This window comes from Salmo salar, chromosome 10, assembly GCF_965601325.2.
Source record: "Salmo salar chromosome 10, fSalSal1, whole genome shotgun sequence".
Classification (NCBI taxonomy): Eukaryota; Metazoa; Chordata; class Actinopteri; order Salmoniformes; family Salmonidae; genus Salmo; species Salmo salar.
This window is the reverse complement of record NC_138300.1, coordinates 72,983,814-73,005,000: the sequence shown is the minus strand read 5'-3', so window position 1 is coordinate 73,005,000 and position 21,187 is coordinate 72,983,814. Positions and strand designations below refer to the sequence as shown.

At 42.4% G+C, this 21,187-nt stretch overlaps 1 protein-coding gene across 1 annotated transcript; it reads right to left on the bottom strand.

Moving 5' to 3' along the window:
- Nucleotides 1–2,317: 2,317 nt before the first annotated feature.
- On the bottom strand, nucleotides 2,318–21,131 carry cpeb1a (cytoplasmic polyadenylation element binding protein 1a). Its single transcript, XM_082957144.1, has 12 exons — nucleotides 20,695–21,131; nucleotides 20,049–20,223; nucleotides 18,452–18,658; nucleotides 10,408–10,589; nucleotides 6,160–6,445; nucleotides 5,636–5,749; nucleotides 5,402–5,491; nucleotides 4,869–5,005; nucleotides 4,381–4,579; nucleotides 4,032–4,126; nucleotides 3,827–3,907; nucleotides 2,318–3,637 (listed from the first exon to the last, which is right to left on the bottom strand). The coding sequence occupies exons 1-12, from the start codon at nucleotides 20,707–20,709 to the stop codon at nucleotides 3,527–3,529; spliced, it is 1,692 nt and encodes a 563-aa protein (XP_082813270.1). The 5' UTR covers nucleotides 20,710–21,131; the 3' UTR covers nucleotides 2,318–3,526.
- Between the last annotated feature and the right edge of the window lie 56 nt (nucleotides 21,132–21,187).

Sequence of the window (21,187 nt, the reverse complement as noted above, 5' to 3'; positions counted from 1 at the left end):
GGGGAGGACAACATTTTTGCCAGCTAACGTTAATGTTACTAGCTATTTCTTTGTTTTTTTTTGTACTTTTACCTCTTTTTCGTGATATCCAATTGGTAGATACAGTCTTGTCCCATTACTGCAACTCCCCTACGGACTCGGGAGAGGCGAAGGTCGAGAGCCAATGCATCTTCTGAAACACGACCCTTCCAAGCCGCGGTGCTTCTTGACACACTGCTCACTTAACCCGGAAGCCAACCGCACCAATGTGTCGGAGGAAACACCGTCCAGCTGGCGAAGTTAGCTTGCAGGCACCCGGCCCACCACAAGGAGTAGCTGGTGCGTGATGGGGCAAGGAAATCCCAGCCGGCCAAACCCTCCCCAAACTTCGACAATTGTGCACCGCCTCATGGGTCTCCCGGTCACAGGCAGCTATGACACAACCTGTGATCGAACCCAGGTCTGTAGTGACGCCTCAGGAGGCCATTGCTAGCTATTTCTGATGAACTTTGCTAGCTCATGCATGGCAACGTTGCCATCTCCCTAAAGTAAACTTTTCATCATAATGATGGCAAACTTGTTTTCTACTAACTATCGGTCTACTTTAGAAAAATGATATTTCCAGGCCACTATAGTGTAAATTTGATGAAACAATCATTAGCCCCGATCAGAAAGACTTGGCATTAACCAGACATCCTACAAAATTACTAGAGGGGTTATGTCATAAACCTCAGTTACATATAGGGCAAAAACGGCAGCCATCTTGGACAGGGAGAAATCCAAAACCAGTGTAATTGGAATGAATGGCAGTAGAGGCATAGGTGATGCATTTTCTGCTTTTTAATTATGCAGGATAATAAAAATAAGCCAAGTGATGTATCAGAAATTGTATAATGGAATATTGTCATATATACAGTTTATGGGTTTTATACATTTTTTTTATATAAATAGCCTCATATGTTAGACCATAAATGTCTCAGATTGTTTTCTTGTAAAGCTGCAAGTACGATATATCAGTTCGTATTGCATTTACAATTTGTCTAAATCCTATCAACTGCTTTGAGCCAGTGTATGGCTGTGGATTGACTTCATTGTTTGAATGGAATGTTAGCATATTGGCAGTTCATTAGAACAATTCTAAAATTGGCTAGCTAGCTAGCACACATGCAGTGCAGACAAATTCTTCACATTCATTGTTTTAGACAATATCTGATCAGACCAACATGGCTGACTTTTGGAATATCACAAGGGTGGATGCCATTCTAGTATTGTAATTCCTAATTCTATGGCACTAACCATCATTCAGACATCAATATGCTGCAGCAGCTGTAGAAAGTTGATAACAATGAGACTTAGTGACAGGTGCAATCCATGAATACTAAAATTCTGTAAAACTGGAGGGAACTTGGTTTATGCAAGATAGTCAAACAGGACATACAGTTGAGGCAAAATATATTGGCTGCAAAACAGGCACTCTACATGGTGATGATTTGTAGAGAGGAACTAGCTAGTTTAGCATAAGTATTGACATGTGACTTCAACTAATCCCCATTTCTCAGGGTAGCGTACCCATTCATACACACACAGTACCAATCAAAGGTTTGGACAACTCACTCCAGGGTTTTTCTTTGTTTTGACTGTCCTACATTGTAGAGACATCAAAACTATGAAATACATATGGAATCATGAAGCAACCCCCCCCCCCCCAAAAAAAGTTAACAAATCATAATATATTTTAGATTCTTCAAAGTAGCCACCCTTTGCCTTGACAGCTTTGCATTCTCTCAACCAGCTTCATGAGGTAGTCACCTGGAATGCCTTTCAATTAACAGGTGTGCCTTGATAAAAGTTAATTTGTGGAATTTCGTTCCTTCCTTTAAGGTCTACTTGACCAAGCAGAGTGATGGAATGTTGCATCAAATGACTTAGCCTCCACCATCACCTGACCTCAACCCAATTGAGATGGTTTGGGATGAGTTGGACCGCAGAGCGAACTCCTTAAGACTGTTGGAAAAGCATTCCAGGTGAAGCTGGTTGAGAGAAGGCCAAGCGTGTGCAAAGCGTGGCTACTCTGAATCTAAAATATATTTGGATTTGTTTACTACATGATTCCGTATGTTATTTCATAGCTTTGACGTCTTCGCTATTATTCTACAACGTAGAAAATAGCACAAATAAAGAAAAACCCTTGAATGAGTAGGTGTATCCAAACTTTTGATTGGTACTGTATATAAAACACACTAAGATCATGTGTGTACATTGTGAATTTACTCTCATATTCCCTTGAAGCCAACACTCAATGCGGGTTTTTTAGCAAATAAACAAGGAAACAATGATAATGCTTCAACACCTTTATTGTGCAATCAGAACGCCCTCCACACCTGTAGGCAACTGCAGCAACATTAGCAAACCAATGAGGTAGACTTTCAAACCCTAAAAAGCAGCACAAGAAACGTGATTAAAAAAAATAAAGAAAAAGAGGGATGACAATAGGTTTTTGGAACAGAGCCTCCGATGACAACAAAAGGGGTGGGAGAAGGGTATGGGGAGGTAGGCCATGTTTGGTCACATCATACTAGCAAAGTTAGTTCTACATTCAACAGGAACCAAGCGGCTAAGAAAAACACTTCTGATGACATCTATCCTGCTGAAAAAAGATAACAGGCGATTAAAAAAAACAAGTCAACCCTTTTCTCAAGTGCAAATTAAAAAGTACAACAGTAAGTTGATTAAAACTATGTACAGTCGAGATCAAGGTTCGTTCCAGTGTTATTTCCATATTATCTGATCATTAGTTGAAAGCCTGTTGGTTTGACTGGTCAGCATCTGGCAATGGATGGCTAAAAACGCTGGAACACCGACACAGCTAGGCAGAGCAAAGGCTTCAACCACTTCATATTTGTAAAAAACTAAATGTACAAACCGAAAGCCCCGGGCAATTACTTTGAAGGGGCAAAAAAAAAAAAAAAAAATTAAAAAGCAGTCAAGTAGATATTATATTAAGTTACCATGTTAGGACTTAAAACCATGAGTAAAAATGTGTAAAATACCTGCGTAAAAATATCAAGGTACGCTACTTCCCACCCCTCCCCCCAACAAAAACATCTACCTCTGAGGAATTTTGGTAGGTGTGGTGGGATGGTCAAAATAAAATAAAAAATAAAAAAGGCACAGTCTGGCATCTGCAATGAAGGACAATGGGACCTGAAATATAAAGTGAAGGATCAACAACAAAATAAACTCAAAATCTAGGGAGAGGAACATCTATGGATGCCTTTTAATGTCCTGCCCTGAATTATAACAGTATTTGTCTCAATGACTCCAACCCTTTACTGTGCATAAGTGCCATTAGTGAAAACAAGTAAACGGCAAAAAGAGAGCGCAGTGCAGTAGTGAATATTCCTAGTGGTTCATCCCCTGGGCCCTGTTGAGAGGGACAACAGGCTCTGGGGCTCCTGTGGTTAGCCTATCCCTCATCCTGGCTCCAGCTCCTGTTGGGGGGGGGGGGATCTCTGGAGCCCCCTGGAGTGTTGCCATGGCAGGCAGCTTAGCTGCAGTCCAGGCGCTTCTGGTTCCTCATGAGAGGCCTGTGGCTGCGGAGCACGTCCATGGAGTGCTGCCAGTGCCAGCAAGAGTGGCAGAAGTACTTGAAGCAGGCCTGTAGAGAACAAGTCAGTCAGTCACCACTTCAGACTGGAGCACTTGCATTTATTTCACTAATAACAAGACCTGAACTGCATCATCCCCAAACTGTTTAGTGTTAAGTAATAACCCATTGGCGATAACCCATCAATAAAATTAGTGCTGGACATTATCCTCTACCCTCCATTGTATGGGGTGTTCTCACCAGGTCTCTGCAGAAGAAGGGCCCTGGTTGTCGGTTACACACTTGGCACGTGGAGTCCTCCAAGTAGGGGTCGATCTGAACCTGAGTAGACAAATCAATGCATTGATCCAGCCCTGTAAAGAGGTTGAGTACTGGGTAAGGCTAGAGAGCTTAGGTTGCCTCAATCCATCTCTCAATGGAGATGCCCAATGGAAGCTCTCCTTACCTTTTTGGTGAACTTTGGAGTCTTGATCTCCACAAAGGCGGCGCTCACAGCCTTCAAGTAGCTCCTCTGGTTGTTGAAGGTCACACGTCCCGATCCTGCCGTTAAGGACACATGCTTAAACATCCCCTTCTTCACAACTACCTTGGTCAGACTGTCAGCTATTAACAGATTCATTTTCCCTTGTACTATAAAGGCACTATTCCCTTTTTAAATATCACGCTACTTGTTATCCCTGAGAAAAAAAACAGTTCACGTGGTCCAGTAGATAATGGAGCTTGGGAGGGTAAAGAGTAGTGTCAGGAGACAAGGCTAACCAATCCCAGGGTGCGTTGGTCCACACTACACCTACCTATGGGGTACTTGTGTTTGTCCGTGTCGATGCCAGAGTACATGACCCCTCCGAAGAGGTTGTTCATGATGAAGGCCAGGGCCTCTGCGTTGAGCATGCCATGCAGCGCGCCTACAAACACAGTCTTACTGGGGACCAGCCGCTGGGACGGGCAGCGCACAAAGTTACTGTCAACCAGCACCCAAGGGATTACCTGCACCTGAGGACATGCGGGGAAGGGGAAGATTAAAAAAATACGTAATACAGAGGGTTTCAATTTGAACACTGCAGCCAATTATGAAGGCTCCATCCAAAGTCAGTCACACATGGCAATGAGTCTAACCCTGATGGGGCCAAAGACTGGATTAGTAAGAGCAATATAGCAGAAGAGCCAACCTCATTGCCTTCACCCATCTAATTCCTACAGATCAGACAGCAGGTAGGCTAGGTGCTACAAGAACGTCCTACGGACAGAAATGGAACCAGGCGTTTGAAAGGGCACTACTCACGTCCTTGCAGCGCATCCTTCGGCTAGACATCTTGTAGTAATACTCCCTATAGTCATCCTTGTGGAGCAGGTCCTGGGTGCAAGCCTGCAGCAGCCCATGGACAGACCGCTCACTCTCAAACACCAGATACACATAGCCTGCAGAGACCAGTGTCAGTTAAAAAACACACAAGGAGTATATCATTCCCTGACGAAGGCTAGACATACCACAGCGTCAGTGTTTTTCTACATTCTTCAATATCTATATCCCTGTAGCATTGTATCCCTGCAGTATATCCTTACCGCCTACACACAAAAAAAAGAACAAAAAAAAGGTACATAACATTTGCACATTTCCCTGAAATGCAATTCAGGTTGACTATGGATTTTAGGTTATTTTATTCCACCGAAGAATAAACAAAAATAGAAGGCACCACTTACTGTGAAACACCAGAAGTGAATACATGCCAATGTACGTGTCCACCTCTATGCTCTGGGAGAACAATGAGTAAAATAAAATTTCTTCCACGTCAGCATTACCTTTAGGCATATTACCTTTGGGTGGGCAGCGTGGGTGCCTCCCATCCTTACCCGGCCACTCCACACTCAGAGGTCCGTACACGCTGAATGTGCCGACCAGGCTGGCTGTGGAGGGAGGGGAGAAGAGGTTAGTCACAGTAATTTAGCAGATGCTCTTATCCATCAAACCTGGGTTATGTTCAGTAGGGCATAACATTTTGAAACGGAAACAAAATTAGCATTCTTATTGGGTTGTTTGGCTCTTCTCACCTTCAGTCACATCCCATGGCACACCGCCCAGGAACACTTTACATGAGTACACTTGGTTCTTGTAGTTCCTGGGAGGCAGCTGGCCGCTCCATGTGAAGGTGGCATCGTTCACAGCTGGAAGAAAATGTAAGAAAGATGATAGCACAGTACAACTGTAGCATGTAGAAGAATACAGAGTAAAATACAACTAAATTACTAGACTTCTGAATTTGTCAATCATTTACATTAATTGGGCAATCAAGTTGAGTGAAAGGAGGGAACCAGCAAGAACGTGGCCGTGGAGAACTGGGGTGTATTCATTACTTCTTGCAACAAAAACCTTTACTGTTTAAGAACAAAAACGGAAGCAAACGGAAAGAGGGGCCTACATGAATCTGTCCGATAGAAACTCTTGTTTTCATTGCAAAAAGTTTTCCGTTTGGCGTAAACTGTGTTGCAAAACATTTTGTAAAAGACAAATCATTTTGCAATCGAATCCAACTAACGAATACACCCGATGTTGTTTCATGTGGTAGCTACAGTACCTGCAGCCTGTCTGTGCAGGCGAGCCTCCCTCTCGATGTTGAAGGGCTTCTGGGGCTCCTCCAGAAAGTCCCAGCTGGGCCACACTGAGGCCTGGGGCAAGCGCTTGGCCAGGGGCACCCCACAGCGGCCCTGGCCCGGTAGGGTGGGGGGCTCAGGGCTGAAAGCGGAGTTGACGTCGTGGAGGTCCAGGCGAGAACAGCCAATGGCTGTGCCTAGAATGTGGGGGTCCCTCTTTTGTACCCCCGGCATCATGAAGGGCAGGGGCGGGGAGATCCGCAGAGAAGACTGCAGAGAGGGAACACACACACTTAACTACAGCCAGAACTGTGCACAGAACTCTAGTGCCAGTTCCAAATCAATACCTACCAGTGTTGTGTTCGAGACCGATTCAAGATCAAGACCGGGAGGGGGACAAGGGGTCCGAGACAGAGTCAAGACCAGAAAAATGCCAGTCCAATTCAAGACCATTGTAATTTTGTAAAATCACCACCATAAGAGTTCAAATGGATTCTGTGTTCATATGGATTCTTTAGACATTCAGAACAGTGAAAAAATACATGCGGAGGGAAAAAGAGCCACTTTACAAATTACTAGCCCAAACACTGGGGAATAATGGGCCTTCTAAAACCTTCAGAGAAGGGCTAAGGATTTATAAAATAATTTTATTATTTTTTCAGATTTATTCTCTTTAGTTTTTGTTGGAAAGGAAAGGGTTAACACGGAAGCGAAAAAAATATATAAATCCTGATTGTTTCTTTGCTGGTCTCTAGCTAGCCAATTCAGCTATCGGCTAGGCCATCTGAAGCAAGATAAAGGCATCTGCCATTCAACTGTATTAGGGCAACATTTTGTGGAGTGACAGTGGTATCAACCAATAATTGTTTTATTAACTAGTCAAGTCAGTTAAGAACAAATTCTTATTTACAATGACTGCCTACCCCGGATGACGCTGGGCCAATTGTACACTGCCCTATGGGACCCCCAATAGCGGCCGGATGTGATACAGCCTGGATTCGAACCAAGGACTGTAGTGGCGCCTCTTGCACTGAGATGCAGTGCCTTAGACCGCTGCGCCACTCGGGGAGCTTAATAGGTGGGACCATTTTTATAAAAACGTACGGAAACTTCTGCCTTCTTGAAGGCCAACAGGTCACCGCGCAATAGTGAACAGTAGTTTTCCGTCTCGCTAGCTAGCTTTTGTCGTCGGCTAGTTTGCTCATTTGTTAAGTTTCAAATGATCATCATCATCATCATGTGAATGGAACTGTGTTTATTGCAGAGCGCTTGCTGTTAGCCACCTCTTTGAAAATAACGTGTGTGAAATATTGCTGCATTTAAAGTTGAACTGACAGCATTTTAGCGTCATGAAATCTTATTAAAATCTATTCATATTCACACCCAGGAAGTATGAGACTTAAAGATTTTCTGACAAGCGACCACTTAGAGATGGCCATTTTCACGTTTTCATTAATTTTTTGAATGTGTATACTAAGGCATTTGTGAAAATTCTATAGCAATATAGTGTGTGAAAGTGGCTGTGCGTTTGGACAATTAATAAACATTGCAGTAAATAAAACATGTCCAGGACCGGAGTCTACACAGACCTGTGCGCGATGGCCAATCATAGCTACAGTAGGCCTTCATACTGGACTGTGTGTTCACAGGTAGTTGCAACAGCGCAAATTTAGATAATTCAAATGCATTCGCCAAAAGCCACAAAATACACCTGCATGGATATCTGTCAACACCACGTGAGTCCTCTTACATTTGGGAACTTTCCAGTCCTATTGATCAAACCACCATGAAAGGTAGGCTCTCTCCCTCAGTTATGCACATCAACTAATGCTAGCCAGAGCAAGATGAGCTAAAATTTAACAAAGGAACATTAGATAAACCCTCTCAAACCTTTTCAGCTAGTTGGCCGTCAAAATTGCACTGATAAACGATGGGGAATTGTAGCCTTCTCATCCTTCTGCAGCTTGCCTGCCAATGCATGCTTATCCCAACCTAGCACCCAAGCTAACTGGCTAAAGTTGGCTAGCTAGCTACTTCCAGACAAATGAGAACACCTCACTGACCATTTTACACGCAAAGCTGGTTACATGTTATCTAGAGCATTCTTGACCATCACGCTCCCCATCCAACATGACAGAGCTTGAGAGGATCTCCAGAGAAGAATGGGAGAAACTCCCCAAATACAGGTTGTGCCAAGCTTGTAGCATCATATCCAAGAAGACTTGAGCCTTTAAATCGCTGCCAAAGATGCTTCAATCAAGTACTGAGTAAAAGGTCTGAATACTTAAATCCAGGTGATTTAAGCTTTTATTTTGAATACATTTGCAAAAATGTAAAAGGGGTATTGTGTAGATTGATGAGAAAAGCAAAACAATTGTATCAATTTTTGAATAAGGCTGTAACATTAAATGTTGAAAAAGTCAAGGGGTCTGAATACTTTCCGAATGCACTGTAAGTTGAAACGTCTTTCCTTCCCTACCGATGTCATTCTTCTGTGAGCTGCTTCTTGCCAAAACAAGTTGAAAGCTGCACAATCTTGCTGCCTGCAGATTACATTCCACTGAAACTAGGCTGTGTGCGGCGCACATGTGAATATATTTCACGCGCTTTGCGATTATGTAGGCTACTTTGTGCCTGATTTCTCTATTGTACTTCATAATTGGTAAGTCGTATACCTCCACCACACTACTTTGATACATATCAGTAGGGATTAAGTAGTGAGTATACGCAATGCCCACTGAAAAAGAGGTGGGTATAATGTTTATATCTGCGTATACCCTCCTCTAAACCACTGGCCCTTTGTGAGTGCGCTGGTATTACGTTTGCTGTCCTTTCAGAATCACAAATCTGTCACACACGGAAGGCTTATAGGTTCGCCACTGCGCAAACATGTCTAATAGATAAGGCTGTTAAGATATTGTTTTCAAGAAAGCAGTCTATACATCCATCCTGGTATGGCAACAGCTTGGCCTCCAACCGCAAAGCACTACAGAGGGTGGTGCGCACAGCCCAGTACATCACTGGGGCCACAGTTACTGACATCCAGGACCTATATACTAGGCGGTGTCAGGGGAAGGCCAAAAAAATTGTCAAAGACTCCGGTCACCCAAGTCATAGATTGTTCTCTCTGCTACCGGAGCGCCAAGTCTAGAACCAAAAGGCTCCTTAACAGCTTCAACCCCCAAGCCATAAGACTTCTGAACAATTAAATCAGATGGCCACACGGACTATTTACATTGACACGCCCCCCCATTTTTGTTTTTACAATGCTGCTATCACTTATCTATGCAGTCACTTTACCCCTACCTACATGTACATAATAACTTGACTCTCCGTACCCCTGCAACGGTACACCCTGTATATAGCCACGTTATTTTTATTGTGTTACTTTTTAATTTGACTCTTTTTACTTCAGTTTATTTAGTAAATATTTTCTTAACCAACAATGCAGTTCAAGAAAGAGTTAAGGGCTTGTAAGTAAGAATTTCACAATACTTGATGTATTCTGAGCATGTAACAAATAAAATTTGACATTTGGTCTGGTGAAGCCGTTATGCGCTGACAGAATGGAAGCTGATAAAAAAAAATTATACTCCACTGGTCTCAACTGTCAGACAGAGTCAAGACTGAGTACAAATGTATCCGACACAAGACCGAGCCAACATGTGATCGAGACTTGTCTTGAGTACGACAACACTGATACCTACCCAACCTTTACTCTGACATACATTATTCATAATTAGTTTGTCGTTGATGGATCCAGACAGTTTAAGTGCATACCAGGAATATTTCCAGCTGCCTCAGGCTAGACATAACTGATTATAGTGGAATCAAGTGTGGAAAACGGTTATTTCACTATAAAAAGCACAAAATGGCCTACACCATCTTGAGTATAGCTGAGGAGTGATCAGATTTAACAAGGCCCCTTAACTTACTGTTGAGTTTGAATAGTAGACATCAGCAGTGCTCCTCGTCATTCACTAACAGACCTTAGCTCAATTACTAGCCTTTAAACTGCAACATTTTATCTCCACCCCATGCCAAAATGTGTTGAATTGCAGGAAATTAGCTTTTGATTTGGTTGGTGGGGTGTCGCAAGAGGTCCCAAGTTGGTGGGGCCCCCAACCAAAACTTGCTTAGAACCCCCAAAAGGCTAGGGCCGGGCCTGAATCTGGGCATATGAAACAGCGCCAGAAAGACGTCTATTCTAGGGTCTTCAAATCAAAACTTACCAGCAGCTCAGAGAGGTGGTCCGATCCGGAGCTAAAGCCGCTGGTTTCAGAGTCTGCCGGGCTGCTGCAGCGCGAGTCCAGGAAGGAGCGCCCATGACTCAGCCCAGGGAACATCGCCAGCAGATCTGTGGTGCCCAGAGGTTCCAGAGGCTGGCCCAGTGGGCTACCCAGCATGCCTAGCACTATAAATACAAAGAATACTCATGTGCTCATCATACTGGAACTTGACTGGGACATCACTGAAGGAAACCTCAACAAATTCACAGAGCTAGTGAAGACAGCATTTTGTTTCCTTTAGGTCAGCATTTCTTAATTCTGGTCCTTGTGCAAAGAGGTGCACGTTTTAGCCCCAGCACTACACAGCGGATTCAAATAATTAACTCAAGCTTTGAATCAGGTGTGTAGTGCTAAGGCAAAAACAAAAATGTGCACCCCTTTGGATTCCTGCAACCAAGATTAAGAAACGCTGCTCTGGGTGATTAAGTTATTAACCTTGGAACACATTAAAGTGAAGCACACAACCTTAATGTATGGGTTTTAATGGTAAAAGGATAGAGCAGAGGAGTATTCAGAGAAACAGCCCTGGGCCCAGTTTCCCAAAAGCATCAGCGCTAAGTTCATCGTTAGAACTTTCATAAGAGCGTCATTAAATCGGAGCGGTTTCCCAAAAACATTGTTAACGTTGCAATTGAAAAACGCTCGTAATCTAACACCTGCCTAAGACCACTCATAGAAGAGCTAAGTATGTCATTAGATACTTTTTTGCCCTCCCGTCACTTTATACACAGATCTCCACTAAACATAGAATCACATGGTTTATCCATATCTCTGACTGTCATAGCTTCGGAACAAAGTTGATAAGTTGCCAATGTTTTTGCAATTGATAAACAAACAACGTATAAAACGATGCTTCAAATGAAAACAAATCATATTGAAATACATTTCACGTTTAAGCAATTGAGTTCGTTTGCTACTTGTAGGCTACTGTCCAATTTGTCTCGATACATTTCATGTGTAGCCTAACAGTGTGACAAATCTGTAATTTAGTGCATTTTCATTTTGTAAGCATTAGATTAAGCCACCTCAATATTTGCAGGCATAGGTGGTAATATCCCTAGGAGCTGAACAGTCGTCAGTATTGTGAAATTATGTTAAGGTAAGATTTGATTGGAGAAAGTACAGCGCTCCCCTTCTTTTGATCCTATCAGTATCGACATGCTCCAATGACACACTTAGCATCTCTGCATGGTGTTTTGGGAAACCCATGTTACATCTTCGGCCTTTGTAGAAAAGATGCATTGTTAAAACACTCCTAAGCCCAAGTCCCATCGCTATTGGGAAACTGGGCCCTGGGCATTCAAATGTGATTACATTCTGTGGCCCCACTGCCCTGGACGAGGGTGCCACTGCCAGGCCAAACAAAACTGCATCAGCAGCGAGTGTGCCATGCCAGAGGCAAAACTGATTAGTCATAGCAAAGAATTAAGAGATGTGACGAGGCAGAACCAGGGCTGGCCCCTTCTGGAAGAGCGTTTACCCTTGTGCACAGAAATATGTCTGATGAATCATCCTTGGAAGTAGGAGCTCATTGCTGCCACTTGCATCAGAGGCAATCCTAATCCAGAGAGCACATTATAGCTCAAAAATCATACCAGCACACCCCAAAAGGGGATTAGGGGGTCCTATTAGGATATTTGAAAGAATGAATCACAGCAAGGTTTATCACAGCAAAGGGTTCTATTAGGGCTGTGGCGGTCACTAAATTTTGTCAGCCAGTGATTGACAGTTATTTGCTTGACAATCTCATGCGAAATGTGTTTATGTTAATTAACGGCAATTAACATGAACACATTTCACATCTCCCGGCTTCCACACAAGCCACTGATGCAGACCTTTGGAACATCTACATTTTAAAAAGTCTAAGTCCATGTAATATACGCTACACCTTCACAATAAATCCATTATTTTAGACAGTGTGAGAGCAAAATTGCAAGATTGTTATAATACTTTTATTGCATCAAATGGTCGTTTTATGCAACAGAAGAGAGTTTTCACTTGATAATGGCTTGAATTTCCCAGTGGCATCCCCTTTGTGTGGCCATAATGTAACCTAAAATCCATGCCTTTTGCATCCCTTCTTCCTGAGAGCTGCCTGCTCTGAAGCACCGCTCGCTCACGCTGCTCCATCACCTGATCGATCTTTCTCACAGGCTACAAGTGAAGACAGACACATTGGGACGCAACTGCGTGCGTCCTTATCCAATTCCGAGGTGCATATTGAAGCTATTTGAAGAACTGTCCACATTTACTTCGTCAGCCAACAAGATGAGTAGGCCTAACATACAGCAAAGGCACTAGCCCATAGTACAAAAGTTAACCCATTCTATTCTGTGCCAGAAATAAATAATCCTACGTCTGGGACAATTGTGGGATGCGATAGATCCCAAATTAATACAAGCACTAGCATCAAAAAAACATTTTTTTTACATAATGAGGCTGACATATAATGTGACTGATTTCACATTATATGAGCAGCAATGCTCACACGGCAGTAGGTTATAAGCGCAAATGGTCCATTAGCTGGAAAACACCATTATGACCACAAATGCGATTACGCATGTAACGCTTTTATTATAAAAGGTGCATTTTTATGGTGAAAATGATCTTCCCCAAACTTGAAACTTACACGCTGCGTGAGCCAGTTAGACTCTACACCTGTTTTAAAGCGGATTAATGTGGTTAATTTTAAGAAGTTATTCGGCCACTTTAGTTGTGATACAAACTTTATGAAAACATACAGGCCTATGGGCAAGGCTACGTGTGCAACTGTGATTAGAAAAAGTTATAAAAAAAGGCATTGTTTGCCTTAAGCTGGGCTTCATTCCCAAGTGCTAATATATAATTCACAAGTGATACAGTAGGCTAATATTGTCACCCATCAGACTATTCTTGATTTAGCCTTTACATATACTAACTAACGTGTGAAATAAATTTTGATTTAGAATGGACCATTATCATGCACAGTCTCAAAATAGGGGCAGGGGAAAAAAATACATGTCATTATTAAAAAGCAAATGGCGGACACTTTTCCTGTGGTACATTTTCATGCCAGCCAGGTAGGCTATACTCCTGTTGTAAAATCAAATCAAATTGTATTTGTCACATGCGCCGAATACAAGAGGTGTAGACCTTAGTGAAATGCTTACCTACAAGCCCTTAACCAACAATGCAGTTAAGAAAAATAAGTAAAAAAATAAAACTAATAATTAAAAAGAGCAGCAGTAAAATAACAATAGCGAGGTTATATACAGGGGGTAACGGTACAGAGTCAATGTGCGGGTGCACCGGTTAGTCGAGGTAATATGTATAAAAAATAAAATATTAAATAAAAAAATGTAGGGATGCACGATATCAGAATAGGCCGATATTAGCTAAAAATGCCAACATCAGCCAGATGTCTAGTTTAACGTTGATGTGCATACCTATATAACGTAGGTACATGAAGTAATGACGCCACATAAAATGTTGCGCTAAACATGCAACACAGCATTCCTAACTTAGACCACAATGTCTGCTGTGGATCAAGCAGTCAACAAATCGAGCAGTCATTTGAAATAGTAAGAACATTTCAGCGAGACAATTCAAAGGCGAAATCCATTAACACCAAGATAATGGAATTCATTGCCCTTGACAATCAACCACTCTGTTGTGGGTGATGTTGGCTTCGCGACTGGTTGAGCACCGCCGGTACACACTACCAAGTGCGCCATTTTTCAGATGTTGCCCTACCGGAGTTACACAGTAACAGCGTCACTGCTATTAGCTTCACAACATACTATGGAACGCCGTTTGGGTCTTTGTGTGTCAAAAAAGACGTCAAATAACACTATTTGACACGTTAAATAAGCTTTAATTTACCGCGTCAAATAACAGTTCTATTATAGAATGTTGTGTGTTCTGAATTTGCACGTGCAAGCCAAGCGCCACCACTACTACCAGTTGCACTGTCAAAGTCTGCAAACAAGCAAACACCGGCCATGAACGATGTGTTTACAATACCACGTTGGTAATAAAGAATAATTAGTTTGACTGCAACTTCTGGGGTAGCTAGCTAGCTTTAGCTTGGTACCTAGCTAGCACCAATACAACCAAACTGAAGACCATGACCTAGTAGAAACTGCAGTCATTTTCATTATTCTTAGTAATGATTTAGGAATCCCTGTGAGTAAGTATTAGCTAGGCAGCAACTTGTTTGCCTATTGAAAATAAATAGCTAGCCAGCTACTTAACCCTGTTGCCAAAGCTAACGTTATAAGCAGCCAGCTAGCTTCATCTGGCTAGTGAAGCTCGATCGGACCGGATTGTGAAGCTAGCCACAATAAGGATTAGGTACAATAGTGAAATTTGCAGTTTGCCTTCAAAATAAAAAGTACCTCTTTGAAAGTGATGCAGAAGGTTACAAATTGGTGGAATCATGCCATATTTAGACTAGATAATGTTAAACAAGGTTGGAATGTGAAGCAATGAAATGGGGTATCAGTCTACTCAGTGATACCCACAGAACACAACTGTTAAGAGTTTATGCAAATATTAGCGTTGTGTCTCTTATCGCGGGACTGTGACATCTCCTACCCAGTCAGCCAATTGTGTGTATTGACATTCATATTGCACTGTACAGTTTTACCTAAGGATTGGGGATCAATTGTCTTCCCTGTGGCTCAGTTGGTAGAGCATGGTGTTTGCAAAGCCAGCATGGTGTGTGCAATGCCAGGGTTGTGGGTTCGATTCCCACGGGGGGCCAGTACAAAAAACAAAACCCCCCCAAAAAAGTACATGTATGCATTCACTACTGTAAGTCGCTCTGGATAAGAGAGCCTGCTAAATGACTAAAATGTTAAAAATGTAAAATGTAATGAAATAAGATATTAGTCTACTCAATGCCCAATATATCCTCCTCAGAGTTCAGACTCCAAAATATCTATGCAGTATTGTTTTTCCTCGGGAATAGTGTTCAGTACACATAGGTTGACAATAAATGTGGCTCAATTTACAGTTGTTTCAGAGTTCCGCAATAAGAGCTATGATGCTAATGTTCTCTGGGTGTCACTGAGTAGACTGATACCCCATGTAATTGATCTACAATCCATAGGCTGTACAGTGAAATAAGTATGCCCCCAATGCAATTATAAAGTATAATACAGCCAGTGTGATTTCAACAGATTAAATAATTTATTAATTTGACACTTTTGTTGATTTATTTAACATGCCAACCTCGTTTAGCATGATCTATTCAATTATGGCATAATTCTAATATTTGTATTCATTTGCATCACTGTCAATGTCATATTTATATTTTGAAGGCTAACCTCAGTCCTCGTGGCTAATGCCTATTGTGGCGATCACAGATGGGTCCGACCACCATTAATAAAAGAACTGTCTTATAAATTAGGGTTATTTTAGATGACACCTAGCTATGTAGTTAGCTGGCTAACTATATAGCTACTGAAACAGATGTCGTTTTGCTATGTTTTTGGGGAAGAACATTGTTTGCATCCATAAGCTAGCTTTTTTTTTAATGACCAGCACTGTAGGTGTGCGAGACAACTTGACCAGCATCATAACATACGTATGTAATAACTCCGTAAAAAATGTATGAACGCGTTAAATTATTATGTGACATGAGATATTCAGGTCCTGATTGGTCAACAAACTTATTTGATGTGTATCTTTTTTGACACGCAAAGACCCAAACGGTGTTCCATAGAAATCCTGGTTGAGAATGAAACGACTGAACAAATGAAAAACCAAACACAGCAAGTAAGTGAAAGAAATAGGTTTTGATTATGTTTTACTGGTGATGGGGACATGCGTAAAAGCCAACAAAATAACCTTTTGGTCAGTGTGGTGTGTGTAACCTTTATTTAACTAGGGTAGTCAGTTAAGAACAAATGTATTTACAATGACGGCCTACCGCGGACGACCCTGGGCCAACTCTGCGCCGCCCTATGGGACTCCCTATCACAGCTAGATTTGATATAGCCTGGATTCGAACTAGGGACTGTAGTGATATGCAGTGCCTTAGACCGCTGCGTCCGTGTGTGTGTTAACTATTTAACTGTACTAGAATGCTTAAAATGCCGCTAAAATATCGGTTATTGGCTCCAGGATGCTGGCCTTCTAGGCAGCGTTGCAAAGAAAGTTATATCTCAGACTGGCCAAGAAAAAAAAAAGATTAAGATGGGCAAAAGAACAGACACTGGACAGAAGGCCAGCATCCCGGAGTTGCCTCTTCACTGTTGACGTTTAGACTGGTGTTTTCCGGGTACTATTTAATGAAGCTGCCAATTGAGGACTTATGAGGAGTCAGTTTCTCAAACTAGACACTAATGTACTGGTCCTCTTGCTCAGTTGTGCACCGGGGCGTCCCACTCCTCTTTCTATTCTGGTTAGAGCCAGTTTGCGCTGTTCTGTAAAGGGAGTAGTACACAGCGTTGTACGAGATCTTCAGTTTCTTGCAATTTCTCACATGGAATAGCCTTCATTTCTCAGAACAAGAATAGACTGACGAGTTTCAGAATAAAGTGCTTGTTTCTGGCCATTTTGAGCCTGTAATCGAACCCACATATGCTGATGTTCCAGATGCTCAACTAATCTAAAGGCACGTTTTATTGCTTCTTTAAATCAGAAACAGTTTTCAGCTGTGCTATCATAATTGCAAAAGGGTTTTCTAATGACCAATTAGCCTTTTAAAATGATAAACTTGGATTAGCTAACAACGTGCCATTGGAACACAGGCGTGATGGTTGCTGATAATGGGCCTCTGCGCACATATACACACACACACACATATATATATATATATATATACACACACATACATATAAATAAATCTATATACATATATTTTTTTTAATCAGCCATTTCCAGCTCCAATAGTAATTTACAACATTAACAATGTCTACACTGTATTTCTGATAAATGTTATGTTATTTTAATGAAAAAAAATAAGTGCTTTTCTTTCAAAAACAAGGACATTTCTAAGTGACCCCAAAGTTTTGAACGGTAGTGTACGTGCTCGTAGTTTGTCTATTTTATAATCCAATGATTGTACGTTGGCTAATAGGACCAATGGTAAATGCAAACCCACTCGCCATCGGATCCTTACAAGGCACCCAGGCCTACATTCACGATATCTCCCTCTCTTTCTCCTGCGAATGACACGGATGAGGGCCTTGTCGGGTGTCTGGAGTAAATCCTTCGCGCCCGACTTGTTAAAGAAAAAATCTTCCAGTACGAGGTGAGTAATCACTGTCCTGATATCTAGAAGCTCTTTTCGGTCATAGGAGACGGTGGCAGAAACATTATGTGCAAAATAAGTTACAAATAACGCAAAACAAGACAATGGCACAATTGGTTAGGAGACTGTAAAACAGCAGCCATCTCCTCCGGCACCATTATCCTATAAGCAACGTACTTAATATTAGGAAAGTTGAGAAATAAATATAGTAGGCCTAGCCTACATAAAGCTGATGGAATCCTCTTTTTAAAGAGGCCATCACTTTGTTCTCTCACGCAATTGCATAGCCTATAGAAATGTTACGCAACATGAGCTCATGGGCTCTCATGAAGTGTGTGATTAGATTTTCGATTACATTTGCATTGATGTCAGAGTGATTATAGGGACAATAGAGTGCTGAGTACCAGGCAGTTAGCAAGTTTGGTAAGCTACTAATAATTTTCAGCATCAGAGATTGGAGAAGCCTAATTACCATGATCTAACGGTCACATGGAATATGACTGTCTTCATGACTGACTCGTGACCATGATATGGCCCCCGCTACAGCCCTAGGTCCTATTCCTTCCCAGTGATCCCAAAACCAGTTTCTAACGAAAGGCAAAAATCATCATTCTTCCATTTATCCAAAACAGACTACTCCCACCTCACCTACATTTCATAAAGGTTTTTTAATTTCTTAAAGAAACCCATTTTTCCCCCCTTATGAAGGTTTTGTAGGTATGTGTACAATATGGCACTGGTACTCACTGGAGGGCGAGTTGGTGTGTGACGGAGGCTCCATGGCAGCGGAGGGCTGCTCCCAGCAGGCTAGGCTGAGCGACTGCAGCCCCAGGCCCAGCTGACTGAGGTCAGACAGGCCACCACCATGGAGCGTAGAGCCCTCGGCTCTGGAGGGGCAAGGAACCTTGCTGCCTATAGGGCTACCCATCACAGCAAAATCCCCATCTAGTAAGTCTGGAGAGAAGGAGAGAGAGAGAGATAGTGTGAGTATAAACGAGGCAGAGAAGGAGTACAAAGAGAGAGAGAACCAGACAAACCAAGTTGGGAGAAACTGAGTAAGGGAAGGCGTGAATCAGACAAAATGACAGTGCAGGTATAAAGGGAGGGTATAGTGAGAAAACATTCACAGCAGGCAACACCAAGAGAAATGCACAACCTCTGGAAAATCAATTCTACATAGTCTAGTTCCTAACTACCTACCACCTCATCCACCACACCCCTACTCCTCCCATCATCTCAGCCTTACCAACCTACTGTACCCGGGCAAGTGCCCAGAGGCTGCCATGCCTCTGTCGGCATCACCACCCAGCTAAGCATGTGACCTGGCCTCGGCTGCCCTCACACACTCCTGACGCTGCCATTCGGTGGTGTGAGAGATGGGTTGAATAAAGCTCTCACTCAGCACATGGATCCAACCAGGCAGCACCCGTGGCTGGGTGGCGCAGGAAGCAATGTGCTCTACTCGGTATCTCTCGGTAGAACGTGTGTGAGTGTGGGGCTCAGCAGTGTTCCCAGAATCTCTCTCGGCCGACTGTGTGTGTGTGCGTGCGTATGGCCGACTCCTGTAGCTCTCGCGAGTGTCCAACTGCTGCTGCGCACTGATCGGACAGGCTGAGAGCTGCTTTCTGCTTTCTCTTGCCTGCCTGAGCATGTGTTCCAAAACTCTGACTGGATTCACGCAACAGCGATCTGAGGAGAACAGCAGTCTGAGAAGTTGGACCCCCTCCAGATTCAGCCCCTCCCCATAACGCCTCAGTCTGGTCTGACTCAGCAAATCAGACCGGTAGGGAGGCAGACAGATTCAGCCTGCCTGATACCAACACTACTACTCATTTAACACTACAAAAAAAGCCTAGAAGCTTATTCAGAAGAGTATAAATTTACTGCTCAGATAAAGATATATATTTTGAGATGCATAATTCTCAGCATTGTATAACAGGGCATTATGTCAGTTCAATACATTACAATTCTATCTGCAGTGTTACAAATCTTGCATCTTGCTGAATAAGCCCTTTACCATTTGGCAAAACTAACAAAATGTCCCTGTAAGGAGATGAAAGTCAAGTTCTGCCTCGGTATTGGCAGGAGCCAGTACCTGGATCGGTTACAAGAGCAGCATGAATCAGCTTCAATGCTTTCCCAATCTCATTGACAGAAAGGGAATCAGCCGACTGCCATTGCAGCCCCAAACTGCTATAGAATGAGTTCTGCAGGAGTTATGAGAAACAATGCTGAGAACTCAGCATATTTATCAGAATAAAACTGAAAAGTGATGACTCATAGCTGTTCAATTCTAGACTAGACCCAATTTTACAAAGCGTTTCTTAAATTGCTTTGGAATTACCTGACAGGTGATGGACAGGCTCCCCCTTGTGGTTTGTGGGTGTAGTGCACACCCCAGTGAGGTTCAGAGAGTTGCCCAACATATTGTTAATTCGGCGGAAGATATCACCATTGCTGCATGTAGGCAGGGCTTGAGAGCCTGTATGCCAGTGGTCATGGAGCATCAGGTCTTCTTTCTGTTTGCAGGATGAATGTAGAACATGCAATGTACAACAAACAGACAATACTGCACATACATAAAGATAAGGCTTATTCCCCGTGTAGTCTAGATATGAAACGATAAAATAACAGGCCTAGTCTTTACAACTTGGCCTTGTTGGCTATTATTTCTCCGGTTGTCACTGCGTTTGAGGTAAACTTATTATCAGTCAAGTAATGGCAAAAACGCGATTAAATTTGCACTAGACATAAAAGGCAACCATAAATACATTTACATCGTTCAACAGTTAGAGCTGGACTGGTGATTATTTATGAATGGAAAATGTTAAATTGAAAGAACATATTGAACATGTCTGTAGCTAGCAGTTGCACCGTGGACAAAAGCTAAAGATGCTAAAGGTTAATTTTACATAGGACATGGTCGTTGAACGACTGCGAGGTTTATTTTATAGACAGCGCTCGACTATTCACACAAAAAGTCTACTTACCAGAGAAAAGGCCATATTGTTAGACAGGAACCCTGCGGGGATGTGTCAAATATTTGTCTGTCTGCCTCGAAACACTACTTGAAGACTACTTTCAAGACTCAGGTGTCATGATTAGGAAAATGTGCGTCAACTTATCTGTTAACGGCATGCGGGGTAATTCTTTTGAAATGGCTGAAGCGGCACCACTGAACTAGAGATGCATAGACCTACAAATCAAATTTTAACTCATTAAAATGGGGTACATCATGTCGTAGTTTCAGTACTATAACTTAAGTATTACATTGCCTCCTGTTAACCTCTGAAAACGGATTTTGAGGCACTTATTGAACTATTTAAAGTTTAGCACGCGGAGCGAAATCACACTGTCTGCTCATGGGCCCTAGGGTCAGTTGCTTCCAGACATGACGTCATATCATATCTAAATTGGCTACATTGTACTTCACAAACAGGAAGTAGCTGAATTTGAAGACAAGTCGATGACAAATATCCACAT